Source organism: Antechinus flavipes, chromosome 3 (genome assembly GCF_016432865.1).
Source record: "Antechinus flavipes isolate AdamAnt ecotype Samford, QLD, Australia chromosome 3, AdamAnt_v2, whole genome shotgun sequence".
In the NCBI taxonomy this organism is placed as follows: Eukaryota; Metazoa; Chordata; class Mammalia; order Dasyuromorphia; family Dasyuridae; genus Antechinus; species Antechinus flavipes.
Genome location: NC_067400.1, coordinates 556,788,409 through 556,810,167, shown reverse-complemented (window position 1 = coordinate 556,810,167; position 21,759 = coordinate 556,788,409). Strand labels below are relative to the sequence as shown.

General features: G+C 34.8%; 2 protein-coding genes across 2 annotated transcripts; one reads left to right on the top strand and one right to left on the bottom strand.

Moving 5' to 3' along the window:
* Positions 1-1,134, top strand: LOC127555335 (olfactory receptor 51I2-like). The gene has a single exon (XM_051987563.1). The coding sequence runs from the start codon at positions 196-198 to the stop codon at positions 1,132-1,134; it is 939 nt and encodes a 312-aa protein (XP_051843523.1). The 5' UTR covers positions 1-195.
* Positions 1,135-6,482: 5,348 nt separating this feature from the next.
* LOC127557479 (olfactory receptor 51I1-like) lies at positions 6,483-9,199 on the bottom strand. Its single transcript, XM_051990791.1, has one exon. It carries the CDS (start codon positions 7,422-7,424, stop codon positions 6,483-6,485), a length of 942 nt encoding a protein of 313 aa, XP_051846751.1. The 5' UTR covers positions 7,425-9,199.
* Between the last annotated feature and the right edge of the window lie 12,560 nt (positions 9,200-21,759).

Here is a 21,759-nt window from a genome sequence, read left to right as displayed (position 1 = left end):
GTGATCACTGTATGAAGTAAAATAAGCCCTATTATAAGGTTTTTCAGGTAAGGAATACCTAAATTGTTTAGAGCTCTATAACACTGAATATAAATCTTTAATTTCCACATTTCTTGATTCTTTTCTAAAAGGATTTTTTTCCTGATCTCTCTGTGATCAAAGATCTGGCTGTGAAGATTTTCCTGGTGTCTCACCATGGGACTGTTCAATGTTTCACATCCTACTGTATTCCTCCTGACAGGGATCCCTGGCCTAGAATATACCCAGAAGTGGCTAGCTGGGCCCCTCTGCATGATGTACACAGTAGCTCTTGGGGGCAACACTATGATTCTGCTGGCTGTGTGGGGGGAGTCCAGCCTCCATGCACCCATGTACTATTTTCTGTCCTTACTTTCCTTCAGTGATGTGGCCATGTCACTGGCTACATTTCCCACTGTAATCAGAACTTTCTGTCTCAATGCTCGGGCCATTGCTTTTGATGCCTGCCTCACTCAGATGTTCCTCATTCACTCATTCTCCATGATGGAGTCTGGCATTCTGCTGGCCATGAGTTTTGACCGCTATGTAGCTATCTGTAACCCACTGCGCTATGCCTCTGTCCTCACCAACCAGATCATTGCTGGGATGGGCCTGGCTGTGACTGCCCGAAGCTTCATAACCCTCTTTCCCTTGCCCTTCCTCATCAAGAGGCTTCCCATTTGCAGATCCAATGTGCTCTCCCATTCCTATTGCCTGCACCCAGACATGATGAAGTTAGCATGTGCTGATATTACTGTCAACAGCATTTATGGGATGTATGTGCTTGTATCTACCTTTGGCCTGGACCTTCTTTTCATTATCCTTTCTTATATTCTGATCCTGCGCTCTGTATTACTAATTGCCTCCCATGAGGAGAGGCTCAAAGCTCTCAACACATGTGTGTCCCACATCTGTGCTGTGCTCATCTTCTACATTCCCATGATTGGTGTTTCCACTGTGCATCGCTTTGGCAAACACGCTCCTCGGTATGTGCATGTGCTCATGTCAAATATCTACCTCTTTGTTCCACCTGTTCTCAACCCCATTATCTACAGCGCCAAGACAAAGGAGATCAGACGAAGCATTGTTCGCATGTTTCACCGACTAATAATGTAATCTACATGGATTTAGAAGTTGTGGTACTACTCTGGAAGTCGTTAGTGCTATTGACATCATTATAATCCATAAACATTAATAAAAGCTTATTGTGTGTAGAATGCTAGAGAAAGAATGACTTATACAAGCCTGCTTTGGCTGAGCTTATAGGCTAATAGGGAGGTAGGATACACATTTAAATGAATACTTAACCATATATGGGAGAATAAGGACATATCATATGAGTGAAATAAAAATTAGTGTTTCAGGTCTTCAGAGAAAGAAGATAGGAATGGTAACTGAAAACCTCCAGGAGAAGAAGAGGAGCTGGCCATTATTACTTTCACTATCATTGTCATCATTATCACAATCACCATTCAATATCATAATCACCATCACCCCATCAATACCACAATCTTTTTGGTGCTGTGTGTAGCAAGTGCTGAAACTGGAAGACTGTTTCAGGAAAATTGTCAGTTAACACGTACTGAGAATAAATACAAGCTTACTAGCTCCTATTGTAAATCAAGAAGTCTTCAATGTATCTATCCTTAGAATGAATGGATGACAGATTTATTTTCCTCCATGACAGTAAGTGATAAAATTTTCTTATCTTGTTATATATACAATATGAATGTTATTAAGTATGTCATTTGGGGAATATTGGTGTATCCTGTTCTTCAATTAGCTTCTAACATATAATTTTATTATTTGTCTATATTATATTTAGTTAGCTAGGTATATTTCATATAGTTATTTCTGTTTTTCCATTTTCATAAAGTTTGTATTCTTTCATTTGTAGTAATATAACCAAATGATTTATGTGTATGTATATATCTTTTTATATGTTATATATATATACACATACACACACACACACACACATACACACACACACACACACACACACACACACACACACACACATATATATATATATATATATATAATATATTCAGAAGAAAGAAAAGAAGTCCAATTCTCCTATTGGCCAAGAAACCAAAGCACATTCTAGTCAAAGTCTTAAATGAATTCAGCAAAAACATGGAGTTCAAAACTGTGATCCTTTAGATATTTATCATCCACTATTATAATAAAGGGACTAACCCATAATTTGTACTAACCAATGCTGCCAAGTTGTGTGTATTTTTGCTTAGTAAAATAATCATAATGGCAAGCCAAAAAGGGGAGCTACTACATTTCAAATTTTTGTGTTAAAAATACAAGCACTCCTTGTCCTCAATTGAATGGGCATGACACATACATGAATTGAGCATCATTGGATTCAGAATGGGTCTCAAATATTTTATATCCTTTCTCTATTACATCCATTAAATGATTTAATTTTGTGATTAGTGTGTTGGAGAGTTCTTTTTTCCTTGATATCTTTATTTTTCTATGTAATCACTATCATTTGTCAAGATGACCACCACATTCACTAATACAACCATTAGCACCAGAGTCACTAAATGCTAACGGATAACATCTGCAGGAAAATATTGGACTTTTTATGAAATGAATTATGCCAACTATATTCTTCATATGTTCCCAAAGCTCATTAGAAAAGACATAGTTATAGATTTGTATGCTGAGAACATATAAAATGAACCACTGTAAGTAGAAACTCAACTATTTCCAAGCACAGTGCTCTATCCATTATGCTACCTGTATCCTTTAAAAGTTTTAACAGTGGGGCAGTTAGGTGGTGCAATGGATACAGCATCAGCCCTGAAGTCAGGAGGGCCTGAGTTCATATCTGCTCTCAGACACTTAATACTTCCTAGCTGTGGGTTGCCCTGGGCAAGTCACTTAACCCCAAAATGCCTTAGTCAAAAAAAAAAGTTTTAACAGAATATAATCCTCTGATTGGAATGAACCTTCATTTTAATAAAGTAGCTGGGACGCCATGTCCTCCTTCATCTTCCATCTCCACTCCTAACTCTTCAGACTTTTTTATCTTTCCCCCAAATGCACAACCTCTCCCAATCTAACCCCTTACTGCTTCATTTTAAGAGTTGCCTTTCCAAAAGAAGAATATAAACTCCTTGAAGGTACAGAATCTTTTTTACTTGTATTTTTATTCCCAGTGCTTAGTACAGTGCCTGGAACAGAGGAAGTATTTATTTAATTAATGCTTATTGACTTAACTTGACTAGAATCTATACCTGGAAAAAAATGGAAGGCTATGGGATCCTGGCTTTAAATCCTGTCTGTCTCCTTTTCTTCCTCAGAATTTCTTGATGACTGTTTCTCTATTCCCTTCCTGATGTCAGAACAGATTCACAGTTCTTTGAAGGCACAAAGTTCAAAGTTCCTACATTCTTCTGCATAACTTCTCTATCAGACTTTGTAACTCATCAAGCTTTTCTCAGGGCTGTACAAGATTCATTTTCAATATTGGCTAGTTGTATGTTTTGTTAGTTATTTACATACTATTTCAAGAAGAAGAATAATAGATATTTAGGTCATTTTAAATTTTGCAAAAGAATTTAAATTCCTTATTTCATTTTAGTCTTCACAAAACACAGCCAGGTAATTATTATCTCTACTTTACAATGAGGAAACCAAGTCACAGAGATGGATATTGCTTTTAAATTCAATTTTAATGAACCAGAGTTGTATGTCAGCCTCTTTCTTCTCCGGATTCATTAAATTCCAGAGCCAAGACAAAAGCCAAGATGAATAGTAAAGGCTTAGGATGTAATGAATGACCTTGGGATCTTCAATGTCTGGCAAAACTCTAAGCTATCCACAGGGCCTATTTCCATCTCCTTCTTCTCCAATTAAAATAAATTGTTCTCAATTGTTTGTTTTGCTAGGAAAGTCTTTATATACTTGAAATAGATATTCCCCCTAACTAATCATCAGGTTTAAGATATGTTGGTCACCTTCAACCTCATTTAGCCTGCTTACAAAGATATTTTTACCAGGGTGGCACACATGAAACAACTTCATAGAGCCACAGATTAGAGCTAGGTGACAGGTGAACACCAAACACAGAAAACAACCCTGAAAAACTTTCAACTAGCCTTCATATCAGACATGATAGTCCTTCTGAACACTCCAGAGACGTATAGTAATTCATCCATGGTAGAGCACTTGGGATTGTTAATGTCAGAGATGAAGTCAAATTCAGGTCTTCTAGATTTTAATACTATTCACTATATGTGTATTATTTTGTTTATGCCTATTTTATGTATCTAGATTTGTAGTTGTGTAACAATATGTTCTAGAAATTAATTTTGAACTATGCCCTAAAGGTTTATACTACTGAACATATTCTTTGATCCAATAATACCACTGCTAAATATGTATCTGAAAGAGATAAAAAGAGTGGGGGGATTAAAGAGTGGGAGAAGATTTATTTACATAGGAATATTATTATGGGGATTAAAATTGGAAATTAAGAGGATGACAATCAATTAAGGAATGGCTAAACAAGTTGTGGTGTGTAATTGTAATAAATATTATTTTGCTATTGGAATTACAGGCAGATATGAAAAGATACTCCAAGTCATTATTAATGACAGAGAAATGCAAATTAAGACAACTCTGAGATACCACTACACACCTGTCAGATTGGCTAGAATGACAGGGAAAGATAATGCAGAATGTTGGAGGGGATGTGGAAAAACAGGGACACATACATTGTTGGTGGAATTGTGAATACATCCAGCCACTCTGGAGAACAATTTGGAACTATGCTCAAAAAGTTATCAAACTGTGCATACTTTTTGATTCAGCAGTGTTACAATTGGGCTTATATCCCAAAGAAATCTTAAAGAAGGGAAAGGATCCTGTATGTGCAAGAATGGTTGCGGCAGCCTTCTTTGTAGTGGCCAGAAACCGGAAACTGAGTGAATGCCCATCAATTGTAGAATGGCTGAATAAATTGTGGTATATGAATATTATGGAATATTATTGTTCTGTAAGAAATGACCAACAGGATGATTTCAGAAAGGCTTGGAGAGACTTACATGAAAAGATGCTGAGTGAAATGAGCAGGACCAAGAGATCATTATATACTTCAACAACAATACTATATGATGATCAATTCTGATGGACCTGGCCATCTTCAGCAATGAGATGAACTAAATCAGTTCCAATGGAGTAGAAATGAACTGAACCAGTTACACCCACGAAAGAACTCTGGGAGATGACTAAGAACCATTACATAGAATTCCCAATCCCTCTATTTTTGTCCATCTGCATTTTTGATTTCCTTCACAGGCTAATTGTACACCATTTCAGAGTCTGATTCTTTTTGTACAGCAAATTAACTGTTTGGACATGTATACTTGTATTTAATTTATACTTTAACATATTTAACATGTATTGGTCAACCTGTCATCTGGGGGAGGGGGAAGGGGGAAGGAGGAGAAAAATTGGAACAAAAGGTTTGGCAATTGTTAATGCTATACAATTACCTATGTATGTAACTTCTAAATAAAAAGCTATAATAATAATAATAAAAAAAGAAATTACAGGCAGGATGGTTTCAGAAAAACCTGAAAAGACTTACATAAACTGATGCAAAGTGAAGTGACCAGAACCAAGCAAATATTGTACACAACAAGAGCAATATTATGTGATAAAAAACTGGATAGAAAATAGTATTCATAACTAAAAATTCTTTGGAACCAAGTCCTTGCTCAGGAAATTCCCTGCTGGGAACTTTATTTTTATGGAAAAAATACAACCTGGTCTATGACATAATTCACATTATTATTATTATTATTATTACATTACATTGCTGTAATAATCTGGACTAGTGTAAAAATAATAGTAGCATATAGAGAAAAAGTAGAATCAAGTGGAAATCAATGCAAGAGTCTATGACTCAGAGAGTTAACCTAATATGAGAGAGAGCTCAAAAAATGATGTTGTGACCCATATTCTTCAAGACATCCATTATGTTAGTGCTTGTAAAAATGTCACTCACCACAATCTTTGTATAGATGTTATAAATCCAAAACTTAAGGGGATAATGAATTAGATGGGATGATATTTTAGCAGTTGGTGAAACTCCAGTTTTATTTTCCCTCTAGTTTCTACTGTTCACAATTTAGTCACAGAGAATAACCTAATGAGCCTCCTATGGATCTAGACCATCTAGTGGAAATGAATGCGAGAAAAGAGTGCAATAATTCGGTGAATTTAATCTTTTATGAGGAGCCTGTCTTCTCAGAACATGATGTCATAAGCCATATTTTCCAGACCATCCAGTTTATTAAAGCTTACACAAATGATAGCCATTAGTGGGTTTTTTTTTTCATATTTTGTAAAACCAACACTTAAAGTCACAGTGAGCAAGATGGGATGATTCTCTGTGTGTCCAGTGTTTTATTATTTTTTCCAGCTTCTACTTTTTAGGGTTTATTCACAGAGAATAACTTGATGAGCCTCCTACGGATCTCTTTTGTCTTAATAGAATAGATAACAGGATTGAGCATGGGAGGGACAAAGAGGTAGACAAGGGACATTAGTGTAAACACATATGGTGGTGCATATCTCCCATAACGGTGCACCATGGATACACCCACCATGGGCACATAGAAAATAAGTACTGCACATATGTGAGATACACAAGTATTGAGTGTTTTAAGCCTCTCTTCTTGGGAAGCAATAGCCAGCACAGAGCGAAGAATAAGAATATAAGAGAAGAAGATAAGTATAGAATCCAGGGCAAAGGTAGAGATGACAATGCAAAGACCAAAGATATTATTAATAGTGATGTCCCCACATGGTAGACGGATTAGGTCTGGGTGCAGGCAGTAAGCATGGGACAAGATATTGGCTTTGCAGAAGGGCAGACGCTTCAGAAGGAAGGGCAATGGAAAAACCACACAGAAACTGCGTATACCAATGAACAGGCTCATTTGTACAACTCGAGTGTCAGTGAGAATGGTAGAGTACCTCAGTGGGTTGCAGATAGCTACATAACGATCAAAGCTCATGGCTAGTAGGATCCCAGACTCCATGAAAGAGAAGAGATGTATAAAGAACATCTGTGTCATACATGCATCAAAGGCAATCTGCTCAATATGGAAGCAGAAAGTGGCTAACACTGAGGGCAGTGTAGACAAGGACACACCAAGGTCATTGACAGAAAGCAAGGACAAGAAATAGTACATGGGCTGGTACAGACTCTGTTCTTCTTTGACAATGAAGAGAATTAGGCTATTTCCCACAATGGAGACAGTGTAGAGGACTCCAAGCAGCAGGAACATCCAGTGCTGGGAAGCTTCAAGACCTGGGAGACCAGTTAAGGTGAAGGGAGGTAACCCTGTGCCATTGGCAGAACTTCCCATGCTGGGAGTTTTGTTCAGATTGTATAGTCAGATTTCATAGAAATAAAAAGAAGAGATAGGTTACTGTTAATAAAATTGCTTAGTCTAGCATTCAAGACTGCCATAATCTAAAACCTCTATATTAACATATACTTTCTATTCTAGTGAGTTAGGTCTCCTCAATCTTTCCTGTCCTTCACTCCTTGCCAACTGTTCCTTATCTTCTTTAAGGTAAATTTACCACTCAATGCATCCAAGAAAATGTCCTTATTTACCCTAACCTACAATTTCTTGGCCTCCCTGACAGATAATAATAAACATTAAAATGTCAAATTATTAGTTTAGTGCTTTGTTTGCAACCATAGCCTATATTTTTACAATTCTCGAGCTTCCTCATATCCTAATATATACTAAAGAACAGGGAGAAGACATGTCTCCCATATTTCTCCTTGACATTGTTTGTCTTACCCGCCTCAATTCTTCTTTTTTTCTTCTTCTTCTTTGTCTTCTTCATCCTCTTCTCCTACTACAAGTTTTTCTACTCCTTTTCTCCTTCCTTTCTTTTCCCCTTTCCCTTCTTTTCTCTTTCTCCTCTTTAACATCTTTCTTTTTCCCTTATTCCTTCTTGCCTTCTCTCCCCCATTACTACCTAAGTTCTTTTATTTTTCCTTTTCCTTCCACGCTTTTCCTCCTTTTCTCATAATCCTTCCTGAAGCACAGAAAGTTACATCTTGTGTTTTTCATTATTTCTAATAAACTTTTATCTCAAATCCCTTCCTTCTAAGTTTAGAGAGAATGAATGCTTGTTGTCTAAATTTCTGTAATCTATGGTGGGTGGGATAGAAAGTCTTAAGCAAGTTGGATTACTTATGTCTAAAAAGCTTTACTTGGAGCAACAAGGTGATGCTGTGTATTGAGCACTATACTTGCAGTCAGGAGGATTAAGTTCAAATCTGGCCTCAGACACTTGACACTTACTAGCTATGGAACTATAGGCAAGTCATCTAATCCTAATTGCCTCCCCTTACACCACCACCTCCCCCCCCCCAAAAAAAAAAACAAATTAAAAAAATTTACACTTGAACTTATGAGAAATAACTTCAAAATTAGCATTCAAAAATAATAGTTATTGAATCTCAGTGATAGAATCATATAATTTCACAATTTTAGAGGTGGGAGGGAGCTCAGCGACCATTTAACCTAAATCATAACCCCAAATAAATCTCTCCTTCACAAACTTGAAAAGAATCATCCAAGTATTGCTTGAAGAAGCCTAATAAGAGGATCTCCATTACCTTTAGCAGCTTTTGAATAACTTAAATGATGGATAACAAGTTAAATAAACCCACTGACACTGAAATACAGTTATGAAAACATTTTTAATAAGTTCATGGCTCCCAAGTTAAGAATTCCCACTTGAGAAGGAAATATTAATTCCTTTGTTTCATATTTAAGATCCTTTAAAACTGATCCTCAACCTAATAGGACATCATTCCCTTTTTCAAGTCAATCAAACTGATTTTATTTTCCTTTATGTGTGGCAAGGAAGTTGAATTCATAAATGAAGACTAAGGGCTCTTTAACTGTCTCCTTACTACTTCTGTTCTTTTTTTTTTTCCCTCCTGATTCCCTTGAGAGAGAAAACAGAAGCAAAATTAAAATTGAGTTATCTCTTGAGTTTTCTCTCTTGTTAGTTATTTATTTTTGTTTAGTCTTTATTTTCTCTCCAATAAATAAAAATAAAGACATTCAAAGATGGACTAAAAAGGCTCTTTTTTAATCCATATCTTCCTTCATCATGCTTATCTCATTTTTGGAGGGAGAGATTAGTACTCAGCTCTCATTTCAGTGTCCAGCTTTTATATTTCTGGTGTGTTCTCTGCCCTTGTTTCATATCTATATAGACATACATATATATATGCATGTATATATGTAAATGTATGTATGCATAAATTTATGTGCATATATTTTTAATTTATGGGACCTTAGAAGTAATCTAGTCAATTCATGAACAAAAATCACCTCCAAAAAAACCCCAAATTGTCATGCAACTTCTGCTTAGATCGCCATAGCATAGAGAAATGGCTGTGACATAGAGAGAAATGTCAATTAATTCCAGTTTTGGAAAATTCTTTCCATGTATTCCTTAAGTTGAATTGAAATTTCCTCTTTTTCTTTCACCAATTTTTTTCAGTTCTGTTCTATGCAAAGAGAACAAATCTAATTCTCCTCGCATAGGACATACTTCTAATACCCAAAAACAATCTTTTTAACACTTTCCAACTATACCAACTCTTCACCAAGCTCACAATCTCTATTCACTTTAATGAATGCTAATATATCATGATTACTAATGCCCTCATCTGAATATGCTTTGTATTTTCAATGTCCTTCCACAAATATGGTGCCCAAATGAAAATATTTCAATTTATCTAAACATGTAGATTTTTAAATTTCTTTTACTGCTATTTCACTGTATCTTCAAAATCTCACTCCCAATTTTTTTTTTTCATTCAGTCTGGGTCAGAAGTATTTTCCTATGCTCAAAGAATGTTGATAAGGTTTCATCTTCTTTTCTTAGTACCACTCAGACTTCTTTTTCCTATAAGTATTCTTTCAGTATTGTCTCTGCCTGTTTAACATGAATATAAATAACAACTTTCCTTTGGAGAATTAGAGCCAAACTTTTGTATGGTTTCTTTACTGGGAAAACAGCTTTTTTATTTTTCATACTAGTCAAACTGGACAGCTCTAAATTCTGTGAAATAGTCTAAACTTGTTCTTTCCTTGGCTTTTATATCAGCTAATCCTTACTAGTACAACACAATCATTGCTCACCCCTTTCATTATCAGTCAAAATATGATTTATTTAAGGTTTAGTTCAAATGCTCTTTTACCTCCGAAACCTCCCATGACTTTCTAGCCAGAAGTATTCTTATCCTCCTGTGTTCGCCTAGATTACTCTTTCCATTAATTGTGACTTCTTACTACATCTTTCTTTGTTTTTTTTTTCTCAAATCTATTCTGTTTTCTCCCATCCATTAAAATACAAGCATCATGTGAACAGAGACCATTTCTTGTTCATTTCCAAATCTTTCTTAGTACTCCCCCAAAAAAGCATATCTAGTGAACTGAGTAGAAAACTTTTGGGCAAAGGAGTGAGTAACATAATACTCTTTTTAATAATAATTCACATTTCTATAATGCTTTAAGATTCACAAAAAGTTTTTCTGATAACTATGAATAGGTTTTTTATAGTATAGGGACATCATAATTAATTATTTTTATATAGCATGTTAGAATTCCCAAGTCCTTTCTCATAGTAGGAAGAGCAGAAGTATCATCTCTGTCTCAATGAACAATTTATCCACAATGTTAAGGTTTTTCCTTCAGGTGCCAGGATAAACAAGCCTGTCCTTTGGGATCACAGTGTGATAGAGTATGAGTATGATTTGGAGAGGTGAAAGGAAGACTGAATGGCACCAAAGACACTTTTTAGGAAGACATTCCAATCGTTCAGTTTAGTGACAGTGAACAATTTAAACTAGGCTGGTAACAAGGAAGAGGTAGAAGGGAAGACAAATGAGAATACTGGGAATTAGGATAGACTGAGTTGATGAAAGCTGGGAGTGGAGGATTATAAAAGACAATCCTGAGATTATACCTGGCACATAGTAGAAAATTAATATATGTTTATTGATGATTGTTACAGAAGGATCCTTTGATCCATTGGCTCAAATGTTCAATTCTGTCACTGACATCTGGATACATAGGAAACTCACTACACTAACAGAGACATTACAATAGAAAGGAATCTGCTGAGAGATTAAGCAAGAAGATCAGGCTAGACTCACATTCATAGGATACAGATTCAGGGAAGTCCATAACCCAACTATATTTGGTACTGGTCAGAACTCTGAGGAGTACTCTTTTTTGTTCTATTTGATTAAGAAAGATTGATAGGACCAAAGAAGGGCAATAAGGGCAGAGGTGCATGAAAATACTGTCATGGGAGGACAACACTGAAGGGCTGAAATTTGTTTTTTTATCTAGAAATCAATCCATAGTAGTCCATGATATTTGCCTTCAAATATGTGAAGGACTTTCAGTGAAAGAGGAAGGATACATTTTGTGAGGTCCTAGATGATACAAATAGGGTCTCTGGATCCACATCATAGAATCTTGTGTGTGTGTGTGTGTGTGTGTGTGTGTGTGTGTGTAACATAAGAGTAACCTTGTTGCTATTTGTGCTGCTAAGGAATGAAACTGGTTAATTCAATAGTGAGTCATCACTATGAGTACAGGTTGGATGAAAACCCATAAGAAGTGCTGCAGTGCTGGGGGGGGGGGGGCTGGGGAGAGGGGAGGAGAGAACTCTGCATTGTTAAGGACTAATTAATGACCATTAAGGGCTTTTATTATTATTATTATTTTTTAATTATGCCATTCTGTGATGAGGCAGGGAAAGGTCTTTCTTCCTAGTAAACTGCAAGACTCTCCTGTCAATCTGGCAAGAGGGGACTTAAGATCCCCAGACAGGAGTTAATTATTCTGGGAGTAGGGGTTGATTAGGGGGATTGAGGACCCAGGACTTACCTACTTCATTGGCACCACTATGGCAAGGGATGGACAGTTTGCAATTGTTCAAACCAACACTCCTCTAGACTGCTAGCTCTGAGGGCCCTAAGCTTTATAGGAATGGCTCTAGGGAGTCCCCAGGCTCCACATTTACATAGGAACTTCAGGAATAGATCAGAAAATAAACATGGAAGGAGGGAGGTATCTATGGGACCTTGGGAATCCAGCAAGGAAGAAGTATGGCAAGGGATTTCTTTATTTCCAATCCTAGCAAGGAATTCCAAGTTCCTAAGTTTGCCTGTAAATAGTATCTCTGAGTTGTGTCTTCTTCAGACAAATGAGGCAAAATTAAACCACTGATATTGAAAAAAAATCTCAGAATTTGATGGAACTTCTGAAGTGTCTATGTTTTCTGAAAAGAGAAAGTGATCAGGTCAACTCCGCTTGAATATTTTGTTTAAGGGGAACCTATAATGCACTCATGCAGTCATTCTAGCATTGTGAAGCTATTTTTTTCCCTTATGCTGAGATAAAAACTGCCTCTATATTTTCTACACATTGCTTCTCATTCTCCTTTCTTTTGACAAGAACAAAGAAATCATTCTTCCACTAGATGGCTCTTGAAATACTTGAATATAACCCACATTTCTCCATCCTAACAACTACTACTAACTGTTCTAGTCCCTTCACTAACCTATTTACACTCCTGTAGTCCTCCGCATCTCCTACAGAGTTCAGCTTCTTTTGCTGAGTCCTGAGAATGCCTAATGGAACACATGTGAAGGAGGTCACACTGTATTTTACAAGGCTACATTCTAACTGAGGAGGGTTTCATTTAGTAGAATAAGCAGTTTTGTAGAAGGGCTGTATAATGGGTTTATTTTTCACCTATAGATCAATCTCTGGGGTAGATCACGTGTTTGAATTCCTATGACATAATTAACAGTCTAAAATTTCAAACTGTTACCTTTCAAAATGCTATATGGATAATCGTTTGGAATTTATACTCAGTTTGAAATAAAGATTGAATCTGTCTATTGGCTGCTGGGCTGAGTTCCCTTTAATTCAGCAAGGATATAAGATGTAACGATAACATGAAATGTAATCCATGGAAAACTCAGCATAAATGTCAGCAAGTTAAGCATGGGCAATGTTTTGATGAAATCCCCAATCACCAGCCTGGGCCAGTTTAGTTTCACAAAAGAAATTGGTGTCAAGAACATTTTCTGTTGGCTGGTTATAATGGCACAGAGAATAGGAAAGAAGACTGCTTTGGTTGGGAGAACTTTAAGACATGGTCAAATTCATGGTATAAAACTATAGGTTTCCTCCTCAGTAGGACAAGAATTGTTTCTTTGGTCTTTTCACACCTGAGCCCTTCCCCACATTCTGAATCATTGGGCAGGAGAAGCAGTAATAGGTCTTATGCTTATCAGATCAGATAATGGAAGAAAACTGAAACTGGAATAAAGTAATTTAATGTGATCATAGTATAATACAGGGCAAACATTCAATAATAAATGAAATAAAGACCTTGGAATCATAATATCTCACATTTGGAAGACATTCCAGAAGTCACTTATCTATTACTAAAACATTCTCAATTAGCTAGTATGTCAAAATGTCGAGTGAGCACTATTTGCCTTATTTTAAAAAAAGTAAATAATAGTAATAATGATTTGTTTCTGCTATTATATTTAATATAATAATCATCAAATATATTTGATGAAATTATTCTTTTAACAGAATCAAATAATTTTTCTGGGGGCATAGCTATTTCCAAGAAAACCAGTTACTGAGAACTAATAGGTCTTGACCATTCTATTGTCTGTACCTATAGTTCTGAGAGAAGCATTTACTGTTAAATTTCATTCAGAATTTTGAGGGAGAAATTGTTCTTTTGAATGTAATGAGCTGTAGAGTACTAGAATGAAAGGATTAGAGATTTCAGGTTAATTTCCTAAGAGGAGAAGTTGGAAGCAAAAAATCAGGAAATACACTCAGTGGATTATCTAGCTGACACCAAATGGATGCTTAGTCATGGGTCTATTCAGTCCAGCAGAGAAAACATCTATTTACAACAGAAAATACTAAAATTCATCACAGAAGTTTTATGGATAATTCCTATGTGAGAAAGCTTACAATCTGGAAGATTTCCCTTCAATATAGGTTTCCCTAATAGGTTTCTATAAATGAGTCTCTTGGTTCATCTGTAGATCATTTCTTAGTCCATTTATGCTACGGTCAGTTGTAACCACAACAATTCTAGGTTTCACCAAAATTCTTTATATAAGATTTTTAAACATTAATTTTAGTTGTATTATTTGACGATTTCTTAAAATTATATTTAACTGTGCATTCTGCTCTGCCCCTGCTATTACATCCTAGATATACAATCATCACCTTTGCTCCTATCATTCCCTTCACTTACTTTGATTTTGGGAGCAGGGATGGTTTCAGATGGGATGAAGAAACTGATCACTGTTATGGTGGGAAGGTTTTTTTTTTTTCCTTTTGTTGTAAGATTAAATCAATCATACTGAAATAGAGAACTTACATGCTAAACTAGATAACCATTGTATTATCAATTCCATTGATTTAACACCTTGTTGTAGCATTAAATCAATCATACCAAGTTCTTGCCCATTACATATGACCAAATAAAAAACAAACTTGGCACAGGCTAGTTCTCTAATTAAACAAACAAAAAAAAAGAATTCTTATTAATTTGGATATTGCTCAGATATTTTTAACTGATTTGTTAGAGACAACTTGAATAGCACTTCCAATGACAGAATTTTAAATGATGCAGCATCAATAACTATTTATTTTAATCCATGCATAATAGATTATATTTTATTTCCCTAGCACTAAGCATAATTGGTATTTAAAAAGCATTTGGTGACTTCCCACACTGTGAGATTATCATAGCAATTACCATCTTTGTTGGGAAGAAGTAAATAAGGTCCAGAAAGTAAAAGGAAAGCAGACAGCTCTCTTGATTCATAAAGTATCCAGGGTTATTTTTTTTCTCCACATCCCTCAGCAGATGCTAATGACTCCATCTTGAAATTACCATGTGTTTGTTTTTATTTTTTATTATAACTTTTTATTTAGAAAATATATGCATCGGTAATTTTTTCAACATTGATTCTTCCAAAACCTTGTTTCAGCTTTTCCCGTCCTTCCCTCCACCCTCTCCCCTAATGACAGGTAGTCCAAAACATGTTAAATATGTAAACGTATAAGTTAAATACAATATATGTTTACATATTTATACAGTTATCTTGCTGCATAAGAAAAATCAGATCTAGAAAGAAGGTGAAAAAACTGGAGAAGGAAAGCAAAAATGCAAGCAAACAATAACAGAAAGAGTGTAAATGCTATGTTGTGGTCCACACTCATTTCCCATAGTTCTCTCTCTGGATGTAGCTGATTCTCTTCATTACTGAACAATTGGAATTGGTTTGGATCATCTTATTGTTGAAGAGAGAGAGCCACATCTATCAGAACTGATCATCATATAATATTGTTGAAGTGTATAATGATCTCCTGGTTCTGCTCATTTCACTCAGCATCAGTTCAAGTAAATCTCTCCAGGCCTTTCTGAAATCATCCTGCTGGTTATTTCTTACTGAACAATAATATTCCGTAACATTCAAATAGTACAACTTATTTAGCCATTCTCCGATTTATGGGCATCCATTCAATTTCCAGTTTCTAGCCACTACAAAAAGTGCTGCCACAAACATTTTTGCACATATGGGTCCCTTTCCCTTCTTTAAGAGTAACACTGCTGGATCAAAGAGTATGTACAGTTTGATAATTTTTTTAGCATAGTTCCAAATTGCTCTCCAGAATCTTTGGATCTATTCTCAGTTCCACCAACAATGTATCAGTTTTCCCATATGCCCTCCAATATTCATCATTATCTTTTCTTGTCATCTTAGTCAAACTGAGAGGTATGTGGTGGTATCTCAGAGTTGTCTTAATTTGCATTTCTCTGATCAATAGTGATTTGGAACACTCATATGAGTGGAAATAGTTTCAATTTCATCATCTGAAAATTGTCTGTTCATATCCTTTGACCATTTATCAATTGGAGAATGGCTTGAAGTCTTATAAATTTAGGTTGATTTTCTATATATTTTGGAAATGAGACCTTTATCAGACCTTTTGACTGTAAAAATGTGCTCCCAGTTTATTGCTTTCCTTCTAATCTTGTCTGCATTAGTATTATTTGTACAAAAACTTTTTTAACTTGATATAATCAAAATTTAATATTTTGTGATGAATTATGACAACTAGTTCTTCTTTGGTCACCGATTCCTTCCTCCTCCACAGATCTGAGAGGTAAACTATCCTATGTTTTTCTAATTTAATTATAATCTCATTCTTTATGCCTAGATCATGGACTCATTTTGACCTTATTTTGGTATATGGTGTTAAATGTGAGTCAATGGCTAGTTTTTGCCATATTAGTTTCCAATTTTTCCAACAGTCTCTGTCAAACAGTGAATTCTTATCCTAAAAGCTGGGGTCTTTGGATTTGTCAAACACTAGATTGCTATAGTTATTATTTTATCCTCTGAATCTAAGCTATTCCACTGATCAACTAGTCTATTTCTTAGCCAATACTAAATGGTTTGGTAACTGCTGCTTTTAGATCTGATATATCTAGGCCACATTCATTTGATTTTTTTTTTCATTAGTTCCCTTAAAATTCTTGATCTTTTTTTTTTTCCATATTAATTTTGTTGTTATTTTTTATAGGTCAGTAAAATAGTTTCTTGGAAGTCTGATTGGTATAGTACTAAATAAATAGATTAGTTTAGGTAGTATTGTCATCTTTATTATATTCAGTACTTAATCCATCCAGGAGCACTTAATATTTTTCTAATTGTTTAGATCTTATTTTATTTGTGTGGAAGGTGTTTTGTAGTTTTGATCATATAGTCCCTGACTTTTCCTTGGCATTTAGATTCTCAAATATTTTATACTATTGGCAATTATTTTAAATGGAATTTCTCTTTGTATCTCTTGCTGTTAGATTTTGTTAATGATGTATAAAAATGCTGATGATTTAGGTGAATTTATTTTATATCTTGCAACTTTGCTAAAGTTGTGGATTATTTCTAATAGCTTTTAAATAGATTCTCTGGAGTTCTCTAAATATACCATAATATCATCTGCTAAGAGTGATAATTTGGTTTCCTCATTACCCACTCTAATTCCTTTAATCTCTTTTTCAGCTTTTATTGCCAAAGCTAGCATTTCTAATACAATATTGAATAGTAATGGTGATAGTGGACTGTTGGAATCCTTACTAACTGCTAACTAATTAGAGTTGATCTAATCTTACAAGAAGATGTTTTGGGCAGAACCTAAAACAAGGTACTAAGTAGAACTACCCATAATCCCTCTCTCTGGAAGGAGCATAAATAGGCCAATGGGCCAGTCGGAGAGTTCTTCAGAGAGGAAGACGCTACAAGTCAAGATTTCACCGGAATGACATGAAGACTGGAGCTGGCTGGAGGCTGAAGAAAGCAGAGGCAGAGGCTGAAGGACCAGACCTTTGGATTTAAAGACATTTGGAGAGAGCTCTTGGAACCAAGCAGAGAGATAGGCCTCTAAGCTAACCGGGCTATATTGGAGATAATAAAAGATCTGAACTTTTATCACCTGGCTGCGTTTTGAGAAGAAAAAGCTCACCAACATTTTGGCGCCCGAACAGGGACAAACAGACCCCCTCAGTGGATTTCAGTGGAAAAGCTCCGATCCTGATTCAAGTGGAAAAGCCTCTGATCCTGATCCAGTGGAAAAGACTCTTCAACCCAGAAATTGGGGTGAGTGCAACAAAGAAATTTTGTTAGAAGAGTTAAAGTAGAATTTCAGCTAAGATGGGACAGATATTTAGAAAACAGCCTGTTTCTGTTCAAGGAAAATGTTTAGAGAGCATTGTCAAAATTATGGAAAGCCAAGGTTTAATTATAAGTTTACAGCAAATCACTGAATTTTTACAAACTGTAAAGGACATATGTCTTTGTTTCTCTCTTGAAAAGGAATTAGATCTAAATGAATGGAAATTGGTTGGAGAGGATCTTTGTCAATTCTATGATAAAAATGGGCCTAACTCAATAATTAATACATATAATGTAATACAATTGGCTATAAGAAGTTATTTAAGTGATAGAATGATGAAAAGGAAAGTACAGGAGGAAGAATTGCCAACTTTACTAGGTGAAAAGGAGGACGAATCAGATGAGAATGGAGTTAATTACAATTCTGAGTATGATACTTCACAGCAGGAGGAATTAGGTGATTCCACATCTCATGACCCTCCCCCCGCAATTAACCCTTCATGGGTGGAACAAGGGGGAGGGAGAGAGACAGAAACACAGTCAGCTTCTCCTGTAAAGCAGAATTTGACAAGATTAGAAAAAGCATTAATTAAAGCAAAAAATGAAGGAGAAGATATATCTGATTTTTTAACTGATTTGTTAGAGACAACTTGAATAGCACTTCCAATGACAGAATTTTAAATGATGCAGCATCAATAACTATTTATTTTAATCCATGCATAATAGATTATATTTTATTTCCCTAGCACTAAGCATAATTGGTATTTAAAAAGCATTTGGTGACTTCCCACACTGTGAGATTATCATAGCAATTACCATCTTTGTTGGGAAGAAGTAAATAAGGTCCAGAAAGTAAAAGGAAAGCAGACAGCTCTCTTGATTCATAAAGTATCCAGGGTTATTTTTTTTCTCCACATCCCTCAGCAGATGCTAATGACTCCATCTTGAAATTACCATGTGTTTGTTTTTATTTTTTATTATAACTTTTTATTTAGAAAATATATGCATCGGTAATTTTTTCAACATTGATTCTTCCAAAACCTTGTTTCAGCTTTTCCTGTCCTTCCCTCTACCCTCTCCCCTAATGACAGGTAGTCCAAAACATGTTAAATATGTAAACGTATATGTTAAATACAATATATGTTTACATATTTATACAGTTATCTTGCTGCATAAGAAAAATCAGATCTAGAAAGAAGGTGAAAAAACTGGAGAAGGAAAGCAAAAATGCAAGCAAACAATAACAGAAAGAGTGTAAATGCTATGTTGTGGTCCACACTCATTTCCCATAGTTCTCTCTCTGGATGTAGCTGATTCTCTTCATTACTGAACAATTGGAATTGGTTTGGATCATCTTATTGTTGAAGAGAGAGAGCCACATCTATCAGAACTGATCATCATATAATATTGTTGAAGTGTATAATGATCTCCTGGTTCTGCTCATTTCACTCAGCATCAGTTCAAGTAAATCTCTCCAGGCCTTTCTGAAATCATCCTGCTGGTTATTTCTTACTGAACAATAATATTCCGTAATATTCAAATAGTACAACTTATTTAGCCATTCTCCGATTTATGGGCATCCATTCAATTTCCAGTTTCTAGCCACTACAAAAAGTGCTGCCACAAACATTTTTGCAAATATGGGTCCCTTTCCCTTCTTTAAGAGTAACACTGCTAGATCAAAGAGTATGTACAGTTTGATAATTTTTTTAGCATAGTTCCAAATTGCTCTCCAGAATCTTTGGATCTATTCTCAGTTCCACCAACAATGTATCAGTTTTCCCATATGCCCTCCAATATTCATCATTATCTTTTCTTGTCATCTTAGTCAAACTGAGAGGTATGTGGTGGTATCTCAGAGTTGTCTTAATTTGCATTTCTCTGATCAATAGTGATTTGGAACACTCATATGAGTGGAAATAGTTTCAATTTCATCATCTGAAAATTGTCTGTTCATATCCTTTGACCATTTATCAATTGGAGAATGGCTTGAAGTCTTATAAATTTAGGTTGATTTTCTATATATTTTGGAAATGAGACCTTTATCAGACCTTTTGACTGTAAAAATGTGTTCCCAGTTTATTGCTTTCCTTCTAATCTTGTCTGCATTAGTATTATTTGTACAAAAACTTTTTTAACTTGATATAATCAAAATTTAATATTTTGTGATGAATTATGACAACTAGTTCTTCTTTGGTCACAGATTCCTTCCTCCTCCACAGATCTGAGAGGTAAACTATCCTATGTTTTTCTAATTTAATTATAATCTCATTCTTTATGCCTAGATTATGGACTCATTTTGACCTTATTTTGGTATATGGTGTTAAATGTGAGTCAATGGCTAGTTTTTGCCATATTAGTTTCCAATTTTTCCAACAGTCTCTGTCAAACAGTGAATTCTTATCCTAAAAGCTGGGGTCTTTGGGTTTGTCAAACACTAGATTGCTATAGTTATTGTTTTATCCTCTGAATCTAAGCTATTCCACTGATCAACTAGTCTATTTCTTAGCCAATACTAAATGGTTTGGTAACTGCTGCTTTTAGATCTGATATATCTAGGCCACATTCATTTGATTTTTTTTTTCATTAGTTCCCTTAAAATTCTTGATCTTTTTTTTTTCCAGATTAATTTTGTTGTTATTTTTTATAGGTCAGTAAAATAGTTTCTTGGAAGTCTGATTGGTATAGTACTAAATAAATAGATTAGTTTAGGTAGTATTGTCATCTTTATTATATTCAGTACTTAATCCATCCAGGAGCACTTAATATTTTTCTAATTGTTTAGATCTTATTTTATTTGTGTGGAAGGTGTTTTGTAGTTTTCCTTGGCATTTTCCTTGGCATTTAGATTCTCAAATATTTTATACTATTGGCAGTTATTTTAAATGGAATTTCTCTTTGTATCTCTTGCTGTTAGATTTTGTTAATGATGTATAAAAATGCTGATGATTTAGGTGAATTTATTTTATATCTTGCAACTTTGCTAAAGTTGTGGATTATTTCTAATAGCTTTTAAATAGATTCTCTGGAGTTCTCTAAATATACCATAATATCATCTGCTAAGAGTGATAATTTGGTTTCCTCATTACCCACTCTAATTCCTTTAATCTCTTTTTCAGCTTTTATTGCCAAAGCTAGCATTTCTAATACAATATTGAATAGTAATGGTGATAGTGGACAACCTTGTTTCACTCCTAATCTTATTGGGAATGGTTCCAGTTTATCCCCATTACATATGATGCTTACTAATGGTTCTAAATAGATGCTACTGACTATTTTAAGGAAAAGCCCATTTATTTCTATACTTTCTAATATTTTTAATAGGAATGGGTGCTGGATTTTATCAAATGATTTTTCTGCATCTAGTGAAATGATCATGTGATTTTTGTTAATTTGGTTATTGATACAGTCAATTATGCTAATAGTTTTCCTAATATTTAACCAGCCCTGCATTCCTGGTATAAGTCCTACTTGGTCATGGTGTATTATCCTAGGAATGATTTTCTGTAATCATTTTGCTAATATTTTATTTAAGATTTTTACATCAATATTCATTAGGGAGATTGGTCTATAATTTTCTTTCTCTGTTTTCATCCTACCTGGTTTAGGTATCAGTACCATATCTGTGTCATAAAAGGAATTTGGTAGGATTCCTTCATTTCCTCTCTTTTTCAAATAGTTTATATAACATTGGAGTTAATTGTTCTTTAAATATTTGGTAAAATTCACATGTAAACCATCTAGTCCAGAGCACTTTTTCTTAGGGAATTGATTGATATCTTGTTCTATTTCTTTTTTCTAAACTGGGACTGTTTAAGAGTTTATCTATTTTGTTGGTTTTTTCATAAAACCAATTTTTAGTTTTATTTATTAATTCAATAGTTTTTTTTTTTTACTTTCATTTTTATTAATTTCTC

Coding starts and splice junctions, on each gene's coding strand:
- LOC127555335 (XM_051987563.1), top strand. CDS start 196: ATGGGACTGTTCAATGTTTCACATCCTACTGTATTCCTCCTGACAGGG.
- LOC127557479 (XM_051990791.1), bottom strand. CDS start 7,424: ATGGGAAGTTCTGCCAATGGCACAGGGTTACCTCCCTTCACCTTAACT.